The 19,967-nt window shown below is 41.9% G+C and overlaps 1 protein-coding gene across 6 annotated transcripts in view; it reads right to left on the bottom strand.

Annotated features, from left to right (window-relative positions):
• Positions 1-19,967, bottom strand: part of DEPTOR (DEP domain containing MTOR interacting protein) — a 147,245-nt gene that overhangs the window by 4,283 nt on the left and 122,995 nt on the right. For 3 of the 6 annotated variants that reach the window (XM_033843248.2, XM_033843247.2, XM_073794700.1), the window contains one exon: positions 2,809-14,578. The exons of 2 other annotated variants lie outside the window; for them this stretch is intronic. In XM_033843248.2, the coding sequence (XP_033699139.1) occupies positions 14,414-14,578 (165 nt within the window). In that variant the 3' untranslated portion in view covers positions 2,809-14,413. One more of the 6 variants, XM_004323274.4, reaches the window with a different exon arrangement.

Below are 19,967 nucleotides of genomic sequence, written 5' to 3'. Positions count from 1 at the left end.
TCCCTCCTTCCCTCCCTCCCTTCCTTCCATCCTCCCTTCCTTCCTTCCTTCTTCCTCCCTCCCTCCTTCCCTCCCTCCCTCCTTCGCTCCCTCCCTTCCATCCTCCCTTCCTTCCTTCTTCCTTCCTTCTTCCCTCCCTCCCTCCTTCCCTCCCTCTTTCCCTCCCTCCCTCCCTTCATCCATCCTTCCTTCTTCCTTCTTCCTTCCTTCCCTCCCTCCCTCCTTCCCTCCTTCCTTCACCTTAGTGTTCATTTGAGCAAAGATATCAATGCCACTCTCTGAATCAAAGAAATTTCACAGGCAGGAGGCTGTGTGAAGTCAATAAAGGCAGATGCCTCTCTGGTGCTTAGACTGGCTGAAGGGAAGTGGTATTATGCCAACGTCCAAGACAACAGGCATTGGGACATGCATAAAAAGGACGGGTAGCAGCAAGAAGATGCCACACCCAAAAGGCATTCCTCCTTCTTTTAGCAGTTAATGAATACATGCAGACAGGAGGCATTTAGGACTTATCTTTTTTTTTTTTTTTTTGCGGTACGCGGACCTCTCACTGTTGTGGCCTCTCCCGCTGCAGAGCACAGGCTCCAGAGCAGCCATGGCTCATGGGCCCAGCCGCTCCACGGCATGTGGGACCTTCCCGGACCAGGGCACGAACCCGTGTCCCCTGCATCGGCAGGCGGACTCTCAACCACTGCGCCACCAGGGAAGCCCTAGAACTTATCTTTTAAAGATGTTATACATTTTTTTAAAGCCTAATGGTAAGGCTTCCCACTTACTAGCTGTGTGGCCTTGGGTATATAACTAACCTTTTTATGAGTCCATTTCCTAAGTTGTAAAATGGAGATGACGACAACACTGACCTCACAGGTCAGTAAGGATAGGCAATGTATAGTTTTAGCACAGCACTGGGTACAGGATAAGCCCTCAACGGAAGGTCCCTAAATGCGGAAAGGCTGGGGAATGTAGGAGAGGGAGTAACATGGGCTTTAGCATTAGATAAACTCGTGTTTGAATCCAGGCTCTATCACTTAGTAGTTCTTGCAACTGTGTGAACTTGAGACCATTTTAAAACTTGCTCAGGCTTAGTTTTCAAGTCTGAAAAATGGGGGGCATAATACCAACCCTGCTAGGTTGTGATGAGTATTAAAAGAGAGCACGTATGTAAAGTGCCAGAGCACACAGCCCGGCACATAGTTTAAACGCACATACACACGGAGACGATAATATTTCTCAAATGTAGATCGACAGTATTAATGTTAGCCATCCTATATTACTTCAAAGTCCTATTCTCTGACTAAAGCTACAGACCAGAAAAGTTGGACTACCAGAAACATATAAATGTGGTATCTTTAACACGGTATGTCCATTCCACCAGTACCATTACATTATGATAACCTATCACCCAAAAATGGCCAAGGTACAACATTCATATTTTGTTACTACATGATAAGAAAGTAACCTTGTCGTTCAGAATGTATTATATGAAAATAAGAGGAATTGAGCATTCCCTGATTCCCTAATTTGGCACGTTGAGGAGCTTCCTCTATACACCAAGCCCCAAAATGCATTCTCTTTGAGACCAAAAAAAGAAACACGCATATATACAAGTGAGCTGAAGAGTTACAACACAAGAAGTTGCTTTTGGTGAAAAATAACCTTGCCAAATAAGCAACATGTCATGCCCTTAGAATATGTCACACTAGAAAGCTAGTGAAAATTCAGGCCAATAAGGCAATTTAGTTTCAAGTTTTATCATATATGGGCCAAGTTCTAGAATATTTCACTTAAAAAGGGACAACTTCAAAGTGAAATCTTGCTAGAGGCGTGATTTTGAATTATGTGTGTATATACAAACTTGTCTGTTTCGACATTCAACATATTCAGGATTATTTCTAGAAAGCTGCTGTTGCTGACTGATAGAACAAAATGATGTAGGCTCAGAAAGAGAAAACAGAGCACATAGTTTTAAGTAGTTATCTCCCTATCTACCCCAACCATACCATTATAAGGTTTTTGGTTTTTGACCAATGCCATAACTGAAAACACATGTTAAGTGAAAAGTTGATACTAAAGGCAGGAATTAAGTCAAAAATTTGATGGCTTTTAAGCACTGAATGATTTAGAACCTTCAAAGTGCTAATTAACAAGTACTATTCCTTTGGATGTTGTTTTAATTTGAAATTTGGTGAAATCTAGATCCTCTAATAAACAGTTCCATGCTCATTTGCTGACGGTACAACTTAAAGTCTGTAAAAACTACTTTATTGACTCCTGTGAAGGGGATTTTAGCACATCGCTGTTTTGGCAAGAGAAGCATTTCAACAACTTTCTGCAAACTAAGATATAAAGCAATGGATGAGACCTGCAAATGGAAATTGAGTAAGGCAATGCTACTATGTAAAAAAAAATTCTGTTTCTCAAACTTTTTCTACACTGACGTAAGTCTTTTTTTGTTGTTTTTTTTAAAAAAAGATGTATTACCCGGTTCTTCCACATTCAACAGGGAAACAGTGTGTGAAACTCAAATTAAGATGTGTATGTACGGAGAAAAGATCTGTATGTCCAAAACCATCCAGGTATACAGAAGTCTTGTCATTGCAGAGCTTTGTGTTGTTCTGCCTTTGATCCTCCGCAGGCCACGGGATGGGCTGGGAGGGCTACCCTCTCAGCACTCTAACTCCTCCATGACCTCCATCACAATCGTCCGTGGGCCCGTCAGAATCAGGTTGCTCACCGTCCGGTAGTCAACGTGCAGTACGTTAAGCCCATTTACAGAGACGACGAACTGACAGACCTAAAGGAAGGACAAAGAAAAAGCATCTCTTGAATTCCCTAGCGGTCCAGTGGTTAGGACTCCCCGCTTCCATCAGCAGCAACATGGAAGGACCTAGAGATTCTCCTACTGAGAGAAGTAAGTCAGACAGAGGAAGACAAGTATCATGAGATATCGCTTACATGTGGAATCTAAGGAAAAGGGCCTACTGTATGGCACAGAGAACTCTACTCAGTACTCTGTAATGACCTATACGGGGGAAAGAATCTAAAAAAAGAGTTGATATATGTATATGTATAACTGATTCACTTTGCTGTACAGCAGAAACTAACACAACATTCTAAATCAACTAGACTCCAATAAAAATAAAAAAAAAAAAACTATGCACATTGAAAGAAAAAAAAAGCATCTTAGAGCTCCCGGTTTTTCACAGACCTAGAATAAAGACATTGTGTATCTTTAACAGGTAACTTCCTACATTGGTACCCAACTGTACCCAGCCAGCAACTGCAATTTAACAATTTCCAAGAAACTATACTTTTCCTGGAAGGCGGTATAATAGAAAAAGCATTTGGTTTAGCGTTTTACCAACTTGGGTTTAAATCCTAACTCAGCAACTTACTAGCTTAAGCTAGGTATTTAAATTCCTGAGCTTCAGTTCCCTCAGCTCTAAAATAGGGGTGATTAATAATCATAATATCTACCTTCTAAGATTGTTGTAAGAATTAAATGAGGCCAAGGACGTAAAGCTTCTACTCCAGTGCTCTGAACCTATGGGGTACTCAATACTTTTTCATAATCACAGTGTTTGTGGCTGTTACTATTCATTTGGACTCAGTTTACAGCGAGATTCTATGTCCTCGTGTTCCCCAAACAGTCTTCTTTTATACCTATTATTCCTGCATGATTATTAATAGTTTCTCCTTTCACCTGCCATGGTGTCCCAGTTGAGATGATAAATTTCACCCATTTCCCTATTTCCCATCCTTACGAAAATGGATGAGGCCAACAAAGGTCAGCTTTTAAACTAAGTGAGTATTAGTTTACCTATGATAGGACAGATAATTACAATAAAAAAATTTAAAAAGCGTTATTCAGTAATGAGCGGCCACTTTGGATGTGTCATACTGAACATAATACTGATCACAGCTACTGCCTCAAACGGAGGGGCTTCTCTTGAGGTTGGTGGTGGCATCAGATGCTGGGTACTTTCCATTTAGCTGACACAGATTAACAGATGGTATATCTGTTGTGTGTCTGAACAGTGCACACTGGACAGGAATGATTTGTTTATATCTCTCAAATAGAAAAATGGACAGATCTCCAGCTGTCGGTGATAAGTACTTCCAATCAGCAAAACAGAATCAAACAGAATATAAATCTATAAGGTGCTTGGCATATAGTAGGCACTGGTGGTGAGCTGAATGATACCCCCAACCCCCAAAGAGTTCCATGTCCTAATCCCCAGAACCTGTGAATATATTAGTTGACATGGCAACAAGGAATTAAAGTTGCAAATGGAACTGGACTGCTAATCAGCTGATTTTAACATAGGGATTATCCAGGTGGGCCCAATGTAATCACAAGGGTACTTATAAGAAGGAGACAAAAAGTCAAAGGCAGAGGGGCTTCCCTGGTGGCACAGTGGTTGAGAGTCTGCCTGCCGATGCAGGGGACACAGGTTCGTGCCCCAGTCCGGGAGGATCCCACATGCCGTGGAGCGGCTGGGCCCGTGAGCCATGGCCGCTGAGCCTGCACGTCCGGAGCGTGTGCTCCGCAACGGGAGAGGCCACAACAGTGAGAGGCCCGCGAGCCATGGCCGCTGAGCCTGCACGTCCGGAGCGTGTGCTCCGCAACGGGAGAGGCCACAACAGTGAGAGGCCCGCGAGCCATGGCCGCTGAGCCTGCACGTCCGGAGCGTGTGCTCCGCAACGGGAGAGGCCACAACAGTGAGAGGCCCGCGTACCGCAAAAAAAAAAAAAAAAAAAAAAAAAAAAAAAAAAAAGTCAAAGGCAGAATTAGGAGATGTGACCACAGAAGCAAGACTGATATGAGGAAGGGGCTAGGAGCTGAGGGATGCAGGTGGCCTCTAGAAGTTGAAAAAGGTAAGGAAAGGGATTCTCCCCTCAGAACCTACAGAAGGAATGCAGACCTACTGATACCTTTATTTTAGACCTTTTACTCCAGAACTATAAGATAATAAATTTGCGTTTTTTTAAGTTACGAAGTTTGTTAATTTGTTACAACAGCAAAATGAGATGAATAAAATAATCAATACATATTCATTGTTGAATGAACTGAATGAATAATGTATTAAGCAAAAAAAGCACAATTAGGATTGAGCCTGAAGGATTTCTGGCTCCTTATAAATTATTTCTTCATTGATTGGGAAAATAAGAAAATAAAAAGAGGGACTTCTCTGATGGCACAGTGGTTAAGAATCCACCTGCCAATGCAGGAGACATGATCACTGGCCCGGGAAGATCCCACATGCTGCAAAGCAACTGAGCCCATGTGCCACAACTACTGAGCCTGTGCTCGAGAGCCTGTGTGCCACAACTACTGAAGCCCATGCACCTAGAGCCCGTGCTCCACAACAAGAGAAGCCACCACAATGAGAAGCCTGCGCACCGCAACGAAGAGTAGCCCCCACTCGCCACAGCTAGAGAAAGCCCATGGGCAGCAACGAAGACCCAACACAGCCAAAAATTTAATTAATTAATTAATTAAAGAAAAAAAGGAAAAGAAGACAAAAGGGAAGGGACAGAAGTTGGAGAGAGGGGGAGGAAAGGAGATGGCTGAGGTTGATTAAGTTAATGAAGTTGTTTTCATGGCTGTTAGATTCCAGCTCTAACCCACCCCCTTCCTTGAGGGAACATAAGCTGCAGCTGTGGAGAAGTGTTATCCTTATCTTATAGGAAACCACCAGAAAAGAAAAACAAGAACCCACCAGAACTGGTTAGAACCAGCCAAATCCAAGATGGCAGAAGACCTGACCTTCAGGAGACCCTGAACCTCATTATACGCTCATTGTAATATGTTAGCATGCTAAATGACACACCTACCAATACCATGACAGTTGACAATTGCCATGACAACAACCAGAGGAATCCATATTAGGACTGAAAAGGGATGTTGCCCCAGTTCTGAGCAAACTACACGCCTGTTCTCGGAGAAGTAATGAATTCCCTCCCCCTAACCCCTCCCCTCTATATCAGAGGTATCCCAGCCCAAGTCTGGTGAGAAGGTGATTTGCAAACTAAGTTCCCGATTCTCCATTCTCTGGCCTCCGAATAAAGCGTGTGCTGTTTCTGTCTCAGCGTCGGTTTTGTTATTGGCTGTGGAATCCAAACGGACAAAGAACCTTCCCCACAGAGACAGGGGGTTCTGGCCAGGGCCAGGGCCCAAGTGGGGGTCCGTCCAACCAATTCGGTAACAATGTGTCCCATATCTGTTGTTCTCATTATCATACTTCTTTAAGTGTAATGTCTTAAGAATTAAGGTGCACACCTGCTCCCAATTATTTATTAATAAATTTAGTGTTGACAACACAAAGAATGTGAAAATACTAAAACACTTGAAAATCACTGTTTCCTTTTATTGTTTTCTGAGTGGGTAATATCCACAGAAACTCAGACACCGTATTAAGAAATATAACAAATATGAAACAGAAATTACATGTTATATTTTAAATGTAAGTATGAAATAAAATACATAAAATACTGTATTAAGTCTAAAGATATCTATACCTATTACTTAGATAAACCAAAAGTGGAACGTATTAAAAGGGCAGCTGTGTATCTGTGGAAAAGATGAAGGATTTGGAATCAAATGATATGTATTTAAGTCCTAGGCTCCTTGGCTGGATGATCTTTTTTGTTTGTTTTTTTTGGCCGCATAGCTTGTGGGCATCTTAGTTCCCCGACTAGGAATGGAACCCAGGCCCTCGGCAGTGACAGCGAGGAGTCCTAATCACTGGACTGCCAGGGAATTCCCTGAATGATCTTAATAAAGTCATTTGCCTCTATGCCTCAATGACATCATCTACAAAAGAGAGTTAGGTAAAAATGCTTAGCCTCACAGGTTCAAATTAATGAATTGAAAACCTTTGTGCAAATACCAAGCCCTATACCAACACTAGCTTCAATGAACTTCTTTCCCTTTAAAAATACCCACTGTTTTCAAGGTCACACGCAAAACAAAATGGAAAGTGCACAGTGGCAAGCACAGTGGTTATTTACTCAATAAACACTCGCTGTTGTCATAAGCCTCAGTATTTTCCACTCCCCAACTTATAAAATACTATGGTGTCATTCTACATAAGCAGACCGACCTCTGTTTTTCTTTTCGTTTCCACAAATCTGTCACCATGAATTGAGGGCACTTTTTTTTTTTTCGTCAGAGCACATCTTGTACAGAATCAGCAGTTCTCAACCATGGTTGAAGTCCTAGTAAGAATCAAGGTCTCGCATCCTGAAACAGGCTACAAGTATAATTTGCAGGACAATTCAGCACGAATTCAATGTAGACATTTGCTGGAGTTTTGTGTTTTCTACTCCAGCATGCTCTTGAGCCAAAGAATGAGAGGAATTCCACCCCCACCCAACCCAGCGTGTTGACTTTAGACCCGGGTCCTTCTTTTCTCCAAAGTGATGAACAGCCTTTCTGTGTTGCCCAAGGAGAGTGCAGAAGTTACACTCTAGCTAACCCTTCATAGGCTCCCAAAGAAGAAACATGTCTCTGCATCACTCAGGGATCACCTGCAGCATTTAGTCTCGACCAGAATTGTATTCTCTCTCTCCCCCATAGTGTTGGTTTCAATTGACCAACATTTAAAAATTAGACAATTTTCACATAAAAATCTAGATTCTGGCTTCTCTGGAACAATCTGAAGAGCTAACGATACCAGGCCTGGATGGCCACTTAGCAGTGGCTCCATAGGGGCTGCCCCTTCTAGATGGGCACACGTTCTCTCGTTGGCCGTGGTCCTCACCACTTCCTGTTTTTCTTACACCTAGCTGAGAGACATTTGAGTCTGTGATCCCTGATCTGGGGCCAGCAGAGAGAGAGCTTAAGAGAGGAGGGCTTGGTGCTTCAAAACTGATGGGCCCCAAATGTTTAACAGCTGATGAAAGGGGAAATAAAATGTGGTATATCCATACAATGGAATATTATTCAGCAATAAAATGGAACCAACTACATGTTACGACATGGCTGAACCTGGAAAACATTCTGCTAAGTGAAAGAAGCCAGTCCCAGCTCTGACTCAGCCAGGCGATCACAAGGTAAACAATAGATACACTTACAACCGTTCTGTTTTTCACTTTCAATACAGTATTCCATAAATTATAAGAGACAGTCAACACTCTAGTACAAAACAGGATTTGTGTTAGATGATTTTGCCCAGCTGTAGGCTAATGTAAGTGTTCTGAGCATGTTTAAAATAAGACAGATTAAGCTATGATGTTCCCTAGGTTAAGTGTATTAAATGCATTTTTGACTTACAGATATTTTCAATTTACAATGGGTTTATCAGGATGGAACCCCATCATAGGTCATCTAGTTCTCTAGACCTGCCTTTGAGTCTCTTACATTCTTGATATCCTTCTAATCAATTTCTTTTTCTTTGTTTCTTTTTTTTTTTTAATGATAGCTGGTTTCTGTCATTGGCAACCCATGCTCATCAATAAAATCCTTAAGAACAAACTGAATATCAGAGAGGTTAAGTTATTTGCTCAAGGGCACACAACTAAGTGCCTCATCTGGAATTTGAACTCCATGACTCTACAGCCTGACATAAGTACAAATTTATAAAGTACAACATGCAAGTTCTGACGAATGCAGAGAACAGTGGAAAACAAGTGTTTTCTCTCTTGGCCTTAACTGTTAATTAAACAGTCTGGGTTCGCTCAAATACCTTGTGATGTTGATGTTAAGGCTCTTCCAACTTCACTAAGAAGGATTTTACTCATTTAAGGTTGGGCTGCTTTTTGTGTCACTTAAAATCCTCAACAATATGTAAATTTGGACATTTATTTCAAATTTTTTTCCTTGAATGAGGCAAGAAAAAAAAAAAGGTCTTTCAAACACTTATCATGTTTATATTCAAGGTAGTAATTTTAGAGTCAGGCTGTTGGAAAGACGTCATCTCTCCCTAAGTGGTCCCAACAACTGCTGTGGTTCCAGCAGTTCCAATATCCTGTTACTAAAAATGTGCAAAATGATCTAGAAATGCAGGTATTACTATGTAATGTATTCAGTTTTAATGGACTTTGAATTAGCATCTATGGTACACTATGTTCTGAAAGTCAACACACAAGCAACAACAGGAAGCACACGGCCTGGGGGAAAATTATTTCTCTACTATATTAAAAAGCACAAACACACAGAACATGTGATGACCTCTGAATAGACCTACCTTAGATACCTATTACCTCCTATCTGGGGTGGGGGACTTAGGTGCCACCCAGAGGGGGTAATGAGAATTCGAGTGAGGCTGTGATGCTTTTCTTCTGCTTATAATTATCTTTCTCAGATTTGTTTTCAAAGATTTGAATGCAATTCCCTCATGTCCCCAGTTCACTGAAAAGAGCTGTCATGAGCTCCTATAGCTGCTCTGAACTCGTCTCCTACAAAAAGGAGGGTACCTTCACTTTAGAAAGAAGAGATGCAGAGGGCATTATCCTTAATGAAAAGGAAGAACCAAGCCTTCATAAGTCATGGGTAAGTGATGTCTCTGAGCATCCGGGCAGTGAAGAAAAGGCCTAAAAGTAGGTCCAATAAGAGTTAACAAGAAGAGGGAGTCAGGACTCATACGTTTCAGGGTGTGATCACGTTGGGATAAACACCTAGGCTGAACTCCAGGCTTCTTCCTGATAAGGAGCCAGAACGACTAAATAATCTTGCCTCTAATTCCTCTCCCTGAGCCAGTGCTGGCAGATGTACACTAACCCTCTGAACAGATTGAGCGCCTGTGGGATGATGCAATTGCACATGAGTTCTCGTATGGCTGGAGTTCCATCACAACCATTTGATTGTTTCAACCAAAGTGGGAGTGAGATTGAGGAGAAACACTACACCTATGATTACCTAAGTGTCTTCTCACTGCCATGGAGATCTCTATTCACTAAGTCACTTGCATCCCTGAAATGGCTGCATTCATGTGAAAGCTACTCTAGCTTTTCTCTATTTTTTTTTTTTCTTTCTGATCTTGAAGGAGAAAGAAGGATTGGAAGGTAAGGCTGCTTCACGCTTTCCCTGAAAATAATAAAACATTTAGCAAGATAGAGACCGAGGCAGATAAAATTTCAGAGACAGAAAGAGTCATAAGGAGAAAAAAGATAGACCCAGACAGATACAGAAAATAATCAGGAAGGGCTGAGTCCTGGTGAGTAGGAGACAGAAGCTTGTCCAATCAAACGATACAGAAAGCAGAACCAAGATATTAAGGGCAAGTAAATACTTACATTCTTAATCAAGTAGAACCCTCAGATGTATTCTAGAGATCACCCTAATCGAGCTCCCACTAAAAGTAGAACTCTCCTCTACAAATCCCTGCCGGGCAACCAACCTATCTTACTTGAATGCTACATATGACAGGAAATGCACTAATTAATGAGGAAGCTTATTTTGAGCCAGTTACATGTTCGAAGTTTCAGCTACACATTCAGTCAACATTATTTAAACCATTTTCACTGTTCAGTGCCTAAGTGAAAAGTGTATCCAAATATAAAACAGTGGCTCTCAAACTGTAGTGCAAATATAAGTCACCTTTGAGGGCTTGTTGAAAATGTGAATTCTCAGATCTTACCCAAGGCCTACCAAATATGACTTTTCAGGGGGTGGGTCCCAAGAATCTGCACTTTCATTAAGCATATCAGGCGATTCTGCTACAGCACAATGTTGAAAAACCAATGCTATAAAGTATCCACCAGAATTTTTTGTACCAAAAGTTAGTTTATGTGCTCATCCCATTCCTGTTAGTATTGTGATAATACATTCTATGGTTTGAGAATTAACCACCTCAAATACAAGAAGGGGGCTGACATTTCAGATTTTATTATAATTATTACTTGCCTGAAGTCTATTTCATTTTTACAGCCAAATTTTGCTATCTTCTAGACTTTAAAATTAATAATAACAATGTATAAAATGCTTACGTTTAGAACTATTATCAGAGATAATATCCAAATTGCTCAAAATGCAATACCCCAAATAACCAAACCTGCTGCCATGTTACCACACATGTTTTTAAAGCCATGTGTGAGCCACCAATGTCAACTGTTAATGTGGCAAACACAGCCCACAACCAGACCTGGTGAGAATGAAGCTTGAGGCTTTTTGACAGCCAAAGTATCCAAAGTAAAGGTGGGTGAACCAGATTAACAAAAGTCATAAGTAGATTAAGAAACATTTGAAAGCTGCTGAAGTTTAGAAAGAAAAAAGGTATATTTTGATTGTTCCTATTTCTTTAAACCTTGCTCCAAATCATACACCATGGCTTTCATAATCTGACATAAGAGGCTGTGAAAGCAATAGCATAAATATTTAAATAGAGAACTATCTTTTTATGGATGATTTTTAATTTCTTTGTTATCCACCCTGGGAAATCCTAGCCATTTGATCCATATACCTGGACCACTTCTCAGGTTACAACTTGCCAGTCAGCATGGGCAGTGCTCTAATTGCTAACGGGACCACCTAATATTTTTCCAAAGTTCTTTACATGTGTAATCTCATTTAAACTTCCCAACATACCCTATGAGGCAAGTATGATGATTATTGTTATTATTATTTACATCTCACAATCGAGGGTACAGAGAAATAAAGTAACTGGCCCAAGTTCACAAAGCTAGTAAGCGGTGGAGCCCAGATTTTTACTCCAAACTTGTATACTTAAGCCCTAGGCTACCTTGCCTCCTAAGTAATAGATAATCAGCTCCCCTAAAATTGGCACTGACACCACATGGATAAACACCTCAGTATGGTATCTAAGCACCTCTCACACACAATGAAGTTTCTTAAGAACACTGCCTTTGATTTTTCCTTCTATGATGCTTGAAAAATGGAATAATGCTCACTTCATCATCATCATCATCAGGGAAGAAAACGATGGAGAATAGTAAGGGGGCATTTTTTACTTTTAAGAATAACTCAGGCTCTGGGCTTCCCTGGTGGCGCAGTGGTTGAGAGTCCGCCTGCCAGTGCAGGGTACACGGGTTTGATCCCTGGTCCAGGAGGATCCCACGTGCCACGGAGCAACTGAGCCCATACACCACAGCTGCTGAGCTTGCGCTCTGGAGCCCGCGAGCCATGGCTGCTGAGACCGCCTGTCACAACTACTGAAGCCCAAGCGCCTAGAGCCCGTGCTCTGCAACAAGAGAGGCCGCCGTAATGAGAAGCCCGTGCACTGCAACGAAGAGTAGCCCCTGCTTGTTGCAACTGGAGAAAGCCCACGCACAGCAACGAAGACCCAACGCAGCCAAAAATCAAATAAATAAATAAATAAATTTTAAAAGAAGAATAACTCAAGCTAATCTTTACATCTCAGGCTAGACTTGGCAGGTCTTATTATCCTCAACCAAAGTTTAAAAACCATGTTTCTTTATAACTCTTCTGCTAGAGTGAGGTGAATGTTAATGATTCCTGAATGAAGATTTTAAAGGTTCCAGGAGGAAGGACATAACACAAATAGAGGTTTGTATAATTACCCTTGGTAACAATGCTGCATATAATTCAGCCAGCAAACTCCCCCAAGGCACACCATTTGTCATGGTGATTACATCACCTAATCTGTGCCTTTAACTGGCATTACCAATTCCACTCACATTCCCTTTTTGTTGTTGCAATCTTTGCTTCACAATAGAAACAGGACAGCAGAAGATTCAATATACCATCTGTCTTCTGTAGGTGGGTGAGAAAGCTGGTATCAGGTGATCAACACAGAATGGGTGTTGCCAAGTTCAATGTGAGGCACCCTTCACTTGTCTGTAAAGCTTGGCTTATTCACAGCAAAAACAGACTTCCTAAAAAGTGTATCTCCAGGGATACACTCATTCTCTCCTTCCTTCCTGCCTCCCCAGTGAGGATCTCCCCAAGGGTAAATTAAGCATGGAGCAATGGAGAAAGCACTGGATTAGGAGTCAGGAGAGAAATCCTAGTCTCAGCTCTGCACCCAAACAGCTGAATCATTCTGAACATGCTGTTTCACTTCTCCAAGCATTAGTTCGTCATCTGATCAACTGGGCTGCAAAAAACTGTATATTTATTAGAGACTTTAAAGCACCTTTCAGCTCTAAAATTCAATGAGAAAAAAATAACTTCTATTAGTTAGTGATTGAACAACATTTACTATTAATAACTGGTTATTTAGGTGCCAAGAACTAGGTCAGGAGTTTGCTTGCATTACATTTGCAAAGGAGACATTATTTTTAGATATGTAAACTGCAGTTCAGAAGAGTACAAATGAAGAAGTGTAAGATGAATCTCTCTCAGGCACTTAAGTGTTTTCGATATGTAAATAACAACAACAAAGGTCTAAAAGACATATTATAAAGCTACGGCCTATTATTATAGTCTATAAGATGGTGGTAGTATTAGTATTAGTATAGGTATATAGACCAACGCAACAGAATCAAAAGTCCAGAAACTGGACCCCTACACGTGGGCTTACGACAAAGTCAGCATTGAAGAAAAGGACATTTTATAATGTACAAGGTTCAATCCACCAGGAAGATACAAAAATTATAAACATATATACGTAACAAGTATATATATCAAGCACAAACACGAAATGTATATGCCGGACAAAAAAAGCCCCCAAATACATGAAGCCAAATGCACAGAATTCAAAGGACAGACAATTCAGTAACAGCTGGAGACTATTCTGCTCCACTTTCAATAGAGGATAGAACAATTACTCTAGTTACATGTAACATATACGCATAACTTATGACCTAGCAATTCCACTCCTAGATATGTACCCAATATGATGACTGCAATATGATAAATTTATGCGGCGAGCCGCTTCTGACCAGCAGAATGACGAGTCACCACACGCAAGATTCTTCTCGTATCACACTTTATTGGAGCACAGCTTAGTTGAAGAAAGATGGAAGGAAGACCCTACGCAGCAGAATATGGCAGGCTTTATACTGGCCAGAAGGTCCACACAACAGCCCTGGATTGGTGTGTGTCAGTACATGTGACAAAATATTGCTACGCCTACAATCCACGGGATGCACGCGTGGCGCCTTACGCGGCACTCCCGGGTAGTGCAAGCAAGATGCAACAATGTAACTTCGCCTTCCTCTGGACCAAGAATCCAGCTCCTTCCTGGCGGCGTCCCACAAATTTATATAAATTTCAGAAGTAGACAACTAATCCATGGTCTTAGAATTCCTAGGTAGTAGTTGCACTAGTAATTTACTCTGTAATATAGTTTGAGATGTGCATGAATAATTTGTACATTTTTTATATAGTGCAATAAAAATTTGTTAACTCTCATTTTTATAATTTACTAGTTATGTGACTTTAGCCAAGTGTATCCCTGGAGATACACTTTTTAGGAAGTCTCTGAGTTATACTTTACTCATCTGTAAGATGGGGATCGTGTTTATTAGGATCAAATCTGATTAAGTACTAAGCCCAGCGTTCAATACCAGTGAATGTTAAATAAATATTTGTTTTTCTCTTCTGTCCCTCTTCCTGCGCAATCTCTCCCTCCAAAAGAGCCCAACGGATGCAGATTTTTGAAAGGGAGACAAACCATTGCACGGGTCCACATCCAGGAAGCCAGTTTGGGTTCTGGTTTGGGAAATGGAAATAGATGTCAAGTTGCAGTTATTCATTCAGATAAGAAATTTTAAATAAACATACTTATTTTAAATGGATAAATTTAAATGGAGGATAAATTAGGAGGTTGGGATTAACATATACACACTACCATGTATGAAATAGATACCAAAACAGACCTACTGTATAGCACAAGGAACTCTACTCAATATTTTGTAATAACCTATAAGGGAAGAGAATTGCTGCGCTGTATTCCTGACACTAACATGCCATTGTAAATCAACTATACTTCAATAAAAAAATTTAAAAACTTTTTTTTGTTTTTTTGGTTATGTGGCATGCGGGATGAGGGATCTTAGTTCCCTAACCAGGGATTGAACCCATGCCCCCTGCAGTGGAAGCACAGTCTTAACCACTGGACCACCACAGAAATCCCAAAAGAAAATTTTTTTTTAAATTAAAAAAAAACCCATAAAAATAAAAAAACAATACAGGGTGATAAGATAGAATTTTCCCCAATCCAAGAGAACTCCATAAGGATAGAGCATCCAGGAGCCCCAGTAAATAATCAGCATAATCTTAAAGTAGTGGAATTCAGTTAAAGAATCTCTGCTCCTGTCCCTAAGATATTCACTTTAACAAAGTTGCTTCAGAACTGAAGTAGTTGTAGAGTGTAGCTAGACTCATGGATGGTCCTTGAACAAAATATTAGACAGAGACATAAGCTGAGTCAAGATTTGTTAGTTACATCTATGGAATGAGTTTCTTTCCTCCATAGAATGCTTTATGTTTACCCACACAGTCAGATTCAGCAAGGGATACCACTTAGGAGTTTTGGACATTCCTGGAGTAAATAAGTTGTGTGTGTGTGCTTATTGCATAACAGCCCTCACAGCAGAACACTGTTCTTGGGGAATAAAAGAAAAAGAAAGAAAATTTGCAGCTGTATGTTCAGTTCCATAAATCTCTCCACCAAATATGCAACTGGCTAGAGAGTGACTGGTGTGGGAGGAGGCAGAGATGCAGTTCTTGGATAAACACAGGATCTGCTCTCCAGAGAATGACCGTCTTCCTCTAAACTTTATGCATTTTAAGCATGCTATGTGGCTATGTGGTATCCCCAAAGAACAGACTGCACCATTAGCCTTGAAGGAAAGCCAACTGTGTGTAAGAATGACTTTCTTTCACAACAAAACAGCGGCAACAACAAAAAGCAACTCTAAAGAATTTTTGTTGCAAATTGAGAAATCAAAGTGCCTGCTGGTTTCAAACAGAATCTGCTCGCTCCCAGCCCAAGTCGACCAAAGGTCTGTTTCGGATCCAGGCTCAGCCTTGGTCCACTTTGCTCAGTCGGGGGTGGTGGTGGTGTCAGGTCAGTCACGGGGAGGGGGGATTGTGGTGTACTTAAAGGAGGGGGCGATAGGAGGGACTCAGGTTCAGTCCAGAGAACTTGGATTCCCAAAGTTAGGATGAACGTTTGCCTTCCTGGCGATTCTCTCTAGGGACGTGTGTTAGACTGAATAGACGATTTGTAGCCTACCCTGGTGGTTCTGTCACCTTCCTACAAGCAGTTCATGATTGCACTGGGACTGCATCCAAGGTCTGCTTGTGCTAAGGACAGACAGCATGCCCTTGATCTGGTGCTTTCCCGAGGTTCTAAGAAGTGGTCAGGCACCGAAGAGAAGCAGCACAGACACATTATAACCACAGATTCCTTGGACTTCCTTTACTACTGAAGGAATCTGTTACCTGGGAGCCTTTATACCACAGGGGATATGCAAATTATCACTCCTACCCATTCCCCCGCCACAGACTTGGCTGCCCCTTGTGGATACAGGAAGTTCCTTAGAATTGCCCGTATTTGCAGACTCGGGCTTCCAACAGCAGGAGACACACTCTGACCACATGTATTAAACTCCCACAGGAGTGACGGCCAAAAGTAAAAAGGCTCCAGAAGGTCAGACTTCCTCCCTGACCCCAAATTCTTTCCTCCACAAGAAACTTTCACTCAATTTGTAGTTTGCCCTTAGAATGTTTATTATTAGCCATTTGACACCCAGAAATTATTATGCTTTTTTTCTGGATTATACTAAAATGTAATATTAATATACCCAAGATCTTCTCTCTTTTTTTAAAATTAATTAATTTTTGGCTTAGTCAGGTCTTAGCTGCGGCACGTGGGATCTTTCATTGCAGTGCGCGGGCTTCTCTCTAGCTGTGGCGCGTGGGCTCTGGAGCTCGCAAGCTCAGAAGTTGTAGCGTGTGGGCTCTCTAGTTGTGGTGCAGGGGCTTAGTTGCGCCGTGGCATGTGGGATCTTAGTTCCCCAACCAGGGATCTAACCCGTGTTCCCTGCATTGGAAGGCAGATTCTTAACCACTGGACCACCAGGGAAGTCCCTCCAAGATTTTCAAAGATAGATTACTTAACGAGATACAGAACACATTAAGGTTATTCATCAGACGAAAAGTTGCATTATAACTGTTTTCACAAATGCAACGCATTTTTTTATATATTATTTTAATCATAAGAGGAGACTTGTTGTGTGTTGATTACACTTTCTAGCTTTAGAAAAGTGAGCCAAAGTCTCGTTTCCTTTATTTTACACCTCCAAGGTGGTGCTGCTCTGATCTAAGAACAAAATGTCTGTGTGTGTGTGTGTGTGTGTGTGTGTGTGTGTGTGTGTGTGTGTGTGTGTGTAAGTACTTTGCAGAGATACATAGGCCACCATCTACTTGGTAGTGTTTGGTGGGAAAAGTAAAAGGATTATAAATAGGTCTGAGCATGGAGCAACCTCCTTTGGGGCATGATATCTGGACCAAAAACCTTAGACATCCTTTGCGAAGGCTAATGGGAACTGAGTACTCCCAAGGTGGGTAGCCAAGCCTGTGGTTTCTGCTGTAGAACCCCTTCCTTATTCTATCAGTACCTGGTGCTATATTCAGGACCAAGCAATCTGTGGGCCAAGAAATGGACCTGCCAACCAGGCTCCTCAGGACTGTCTCAGTTTAAGAACTTGTGCTGAAGGATCAAGAGAGTTCCACACTGACTTGGCTAAAGGATGGAAGAATAAAGCCGCCTTTTTTTTAAAAATATTTATTTATTTATTTAGGCTGTGCCAGGTCTTAGTTGCAGCACGCGGGATCTTCATTATGGCATGCGGGATCTTAGTTGCGGCATGCATGTGGGATCTAATTCCCTGACCAGGGATCAAACCCGGGCCCCTTGCATTGGGAGCGTGGAGTCTTACCCACTGGACCACCAGGAAAGCCTGTGGAGGAGTGAAGCCTTCTATCTCTCAACTCCCACAGTCTAGCAATAAACGGAGGGCACGGCCCAGTGTGTCATATTCTGGATCATGTCAACTTCAGAAGCCGCTCACACCAGTCCCAGAGAACGTGTGGAGTTGAAGACCAGGGTTCCCTCCAGTATCTCCATTCCTAGAGAAACACCTAACCCCTGGCAGAGTTGATTACGTATTTCGCCAAGATTAGCCAGATGGAGAAACTCAGGACCAGAAAAGTAAAATAATGTGAACAGATTTGAAGAGCACCACGATATAATGGAAAGATCAAGGACCCTGGAGCCAGACAGACCTGGGCTAATCTGGCTTTTGGTTCTGTCATTTAGTTATAAAACCAGAGGCTCTGATTCAAACTCTGTCAGCCTCAACTGTAAAATATAGCTACTCTCCAGCTCATAGGGCTGTGACAAAGACGAGAGGAGATGATACATATTAAACGACTAGTAGAGCACCCAGCCTGGTGCCCAACAAAAACTGGCTCCTTCTTTCCGCCACCCCTATAGAACATACCAGACATTGCTACATTAAGCAGCCTACCCTCCAGGTCAGCTCTCATGCCTGTGAATGTTTACTTCTAATGCTAATCCACTGCATTCTTAGCCAAGACCAAACGCTTTTTGCTAAGCCTGTATGCAGGAAAGTGATTATAGGCTAACCCTGAGAAGCTGACTTCCAATCTGGGCATTCAAAAATGCTTCCAGGAACACTTTCCAGATGGCCGTATTCAGCCTGGTCATATTTCTTCTGTCTTTTACAAAGCAGCGAAAATAAGCCAGGTTGTGTATACAACTCTAGTCTGCCAGAACCAGTTCTTTTTAGAAGTTTGGAGAGAAAAGACCAAACTGAAGACTCCTATCTTAAACATTTCATCCTTTTTGGGTCCCTGCCTCAAGGAACCAGAGGGAACAAGACAGAGATAGTTTCTGCTTACAGAGACAACAGTGAAAGCAATCTCATCCTAGACGTATGTAACACAATTCCATATGCAGTAGCGTGTACAAGGTACCGTACCCAAGGGAAGATCTACCCCTTTTTCAGGGCATCCTCACTCTCCTTTACTGGCTGGATCTCATATTCGTTCTCCCCATCCCTTCTGCATACTTGTACCGAGGACATTTTGTGGGTCAGTTAGTAGGAAGGACATGAATATAAATAAGAGGGTAGAGCTCTGTGGTGTCAACTTGGCCAAAGGAGAACTACATTTCCCAGATTCCCTTCCCAGGGCAGTTTCAGAGTGGAGTTGGCCACAGAAGAAATTAGCATAATATCTGGAAGGTGGAAGTGAGAGCAAACATTCCTCAAGGCTGCCATGGTTAAATGCAGTGAGAGGCCAACATGGAGATGCCACAGAGTTCCAGCCTGTCCTTGTTCTGTGCTGCTCCAGACCCAGTTCTTCTCCCCACTGACAGCCCTGCCGAACAAGCGTGGCTTCAAGCCCCCCACCAGCCAATGAGCTCATAGCTTTCCAGAGATTTCTTCACCAGCTTCCCTGATAATCCCATTCCAGAACCTTCAGGAAAGAAAGTGGAAGTCACCCAACCAGGAGTAAAGATTTGGAAACCATAAACAACTGAGGGGTTTGCTGAGTGTCCAGGGAATATGAAATGAGTAGTAGAAAAAAGAAGTTATTAATGCACATGCAGAGATGTTAAGGGATTACAACTTGTTCTCAGTTGCCCTTGAGGTGAGAGGTAAATGCAGAAGGGCTGGTAGTTTCCAGCTTGTCCTGGCTCCCCCCAGCTCTGTATCTATCTCTTCCTCCCAACTGCCAGCCCTGCCAAGAAGGACTCTCACACCCACCACCAGACCCTCTAAAAGTAGTGTAAAAAAGGAACTAGTCACCCAGGCTTGAGACAGAGGACGAAAGAGCCAGAACTTGAGTTATAGTGATGGAAATCTAAGGGAGGCATAAAAATGGAAATTGCATAGACAGTGCTGAAAGAGTTGAGGATGGAGTCTGAGGATTAACAGGAGAAGCAAGTTGGGTTTTTTTTAACATCTTTATTGGAGTATAATTGCTTAACAAATGGTGTGTTAGTTTCTGCTGTATAACAAAGTGAATCAGCTATACATATACATATATCCCCATATCTCCTCCC

Source organism: Tursiops truncatus, chromosome 17 (assembly GCF_011762595.2).
Source record: "Tursiops truncatus isolate mTurTru1 chromosome 17, mTurTru1.mat.Y, whole genome shotgun sequence".
In the NCBI taxonomy this organism is placed as follows: Eukaryota; Metazoa; Chordata; class Mammalia; order Artiodactyla; family Delphinidae; genus Tursiops; species Tursiops truncatus.
Note: the sequence above shows the minus strand (reverse complement) of the source record. Positions and strands in the feature narration are given on the sequence as shown.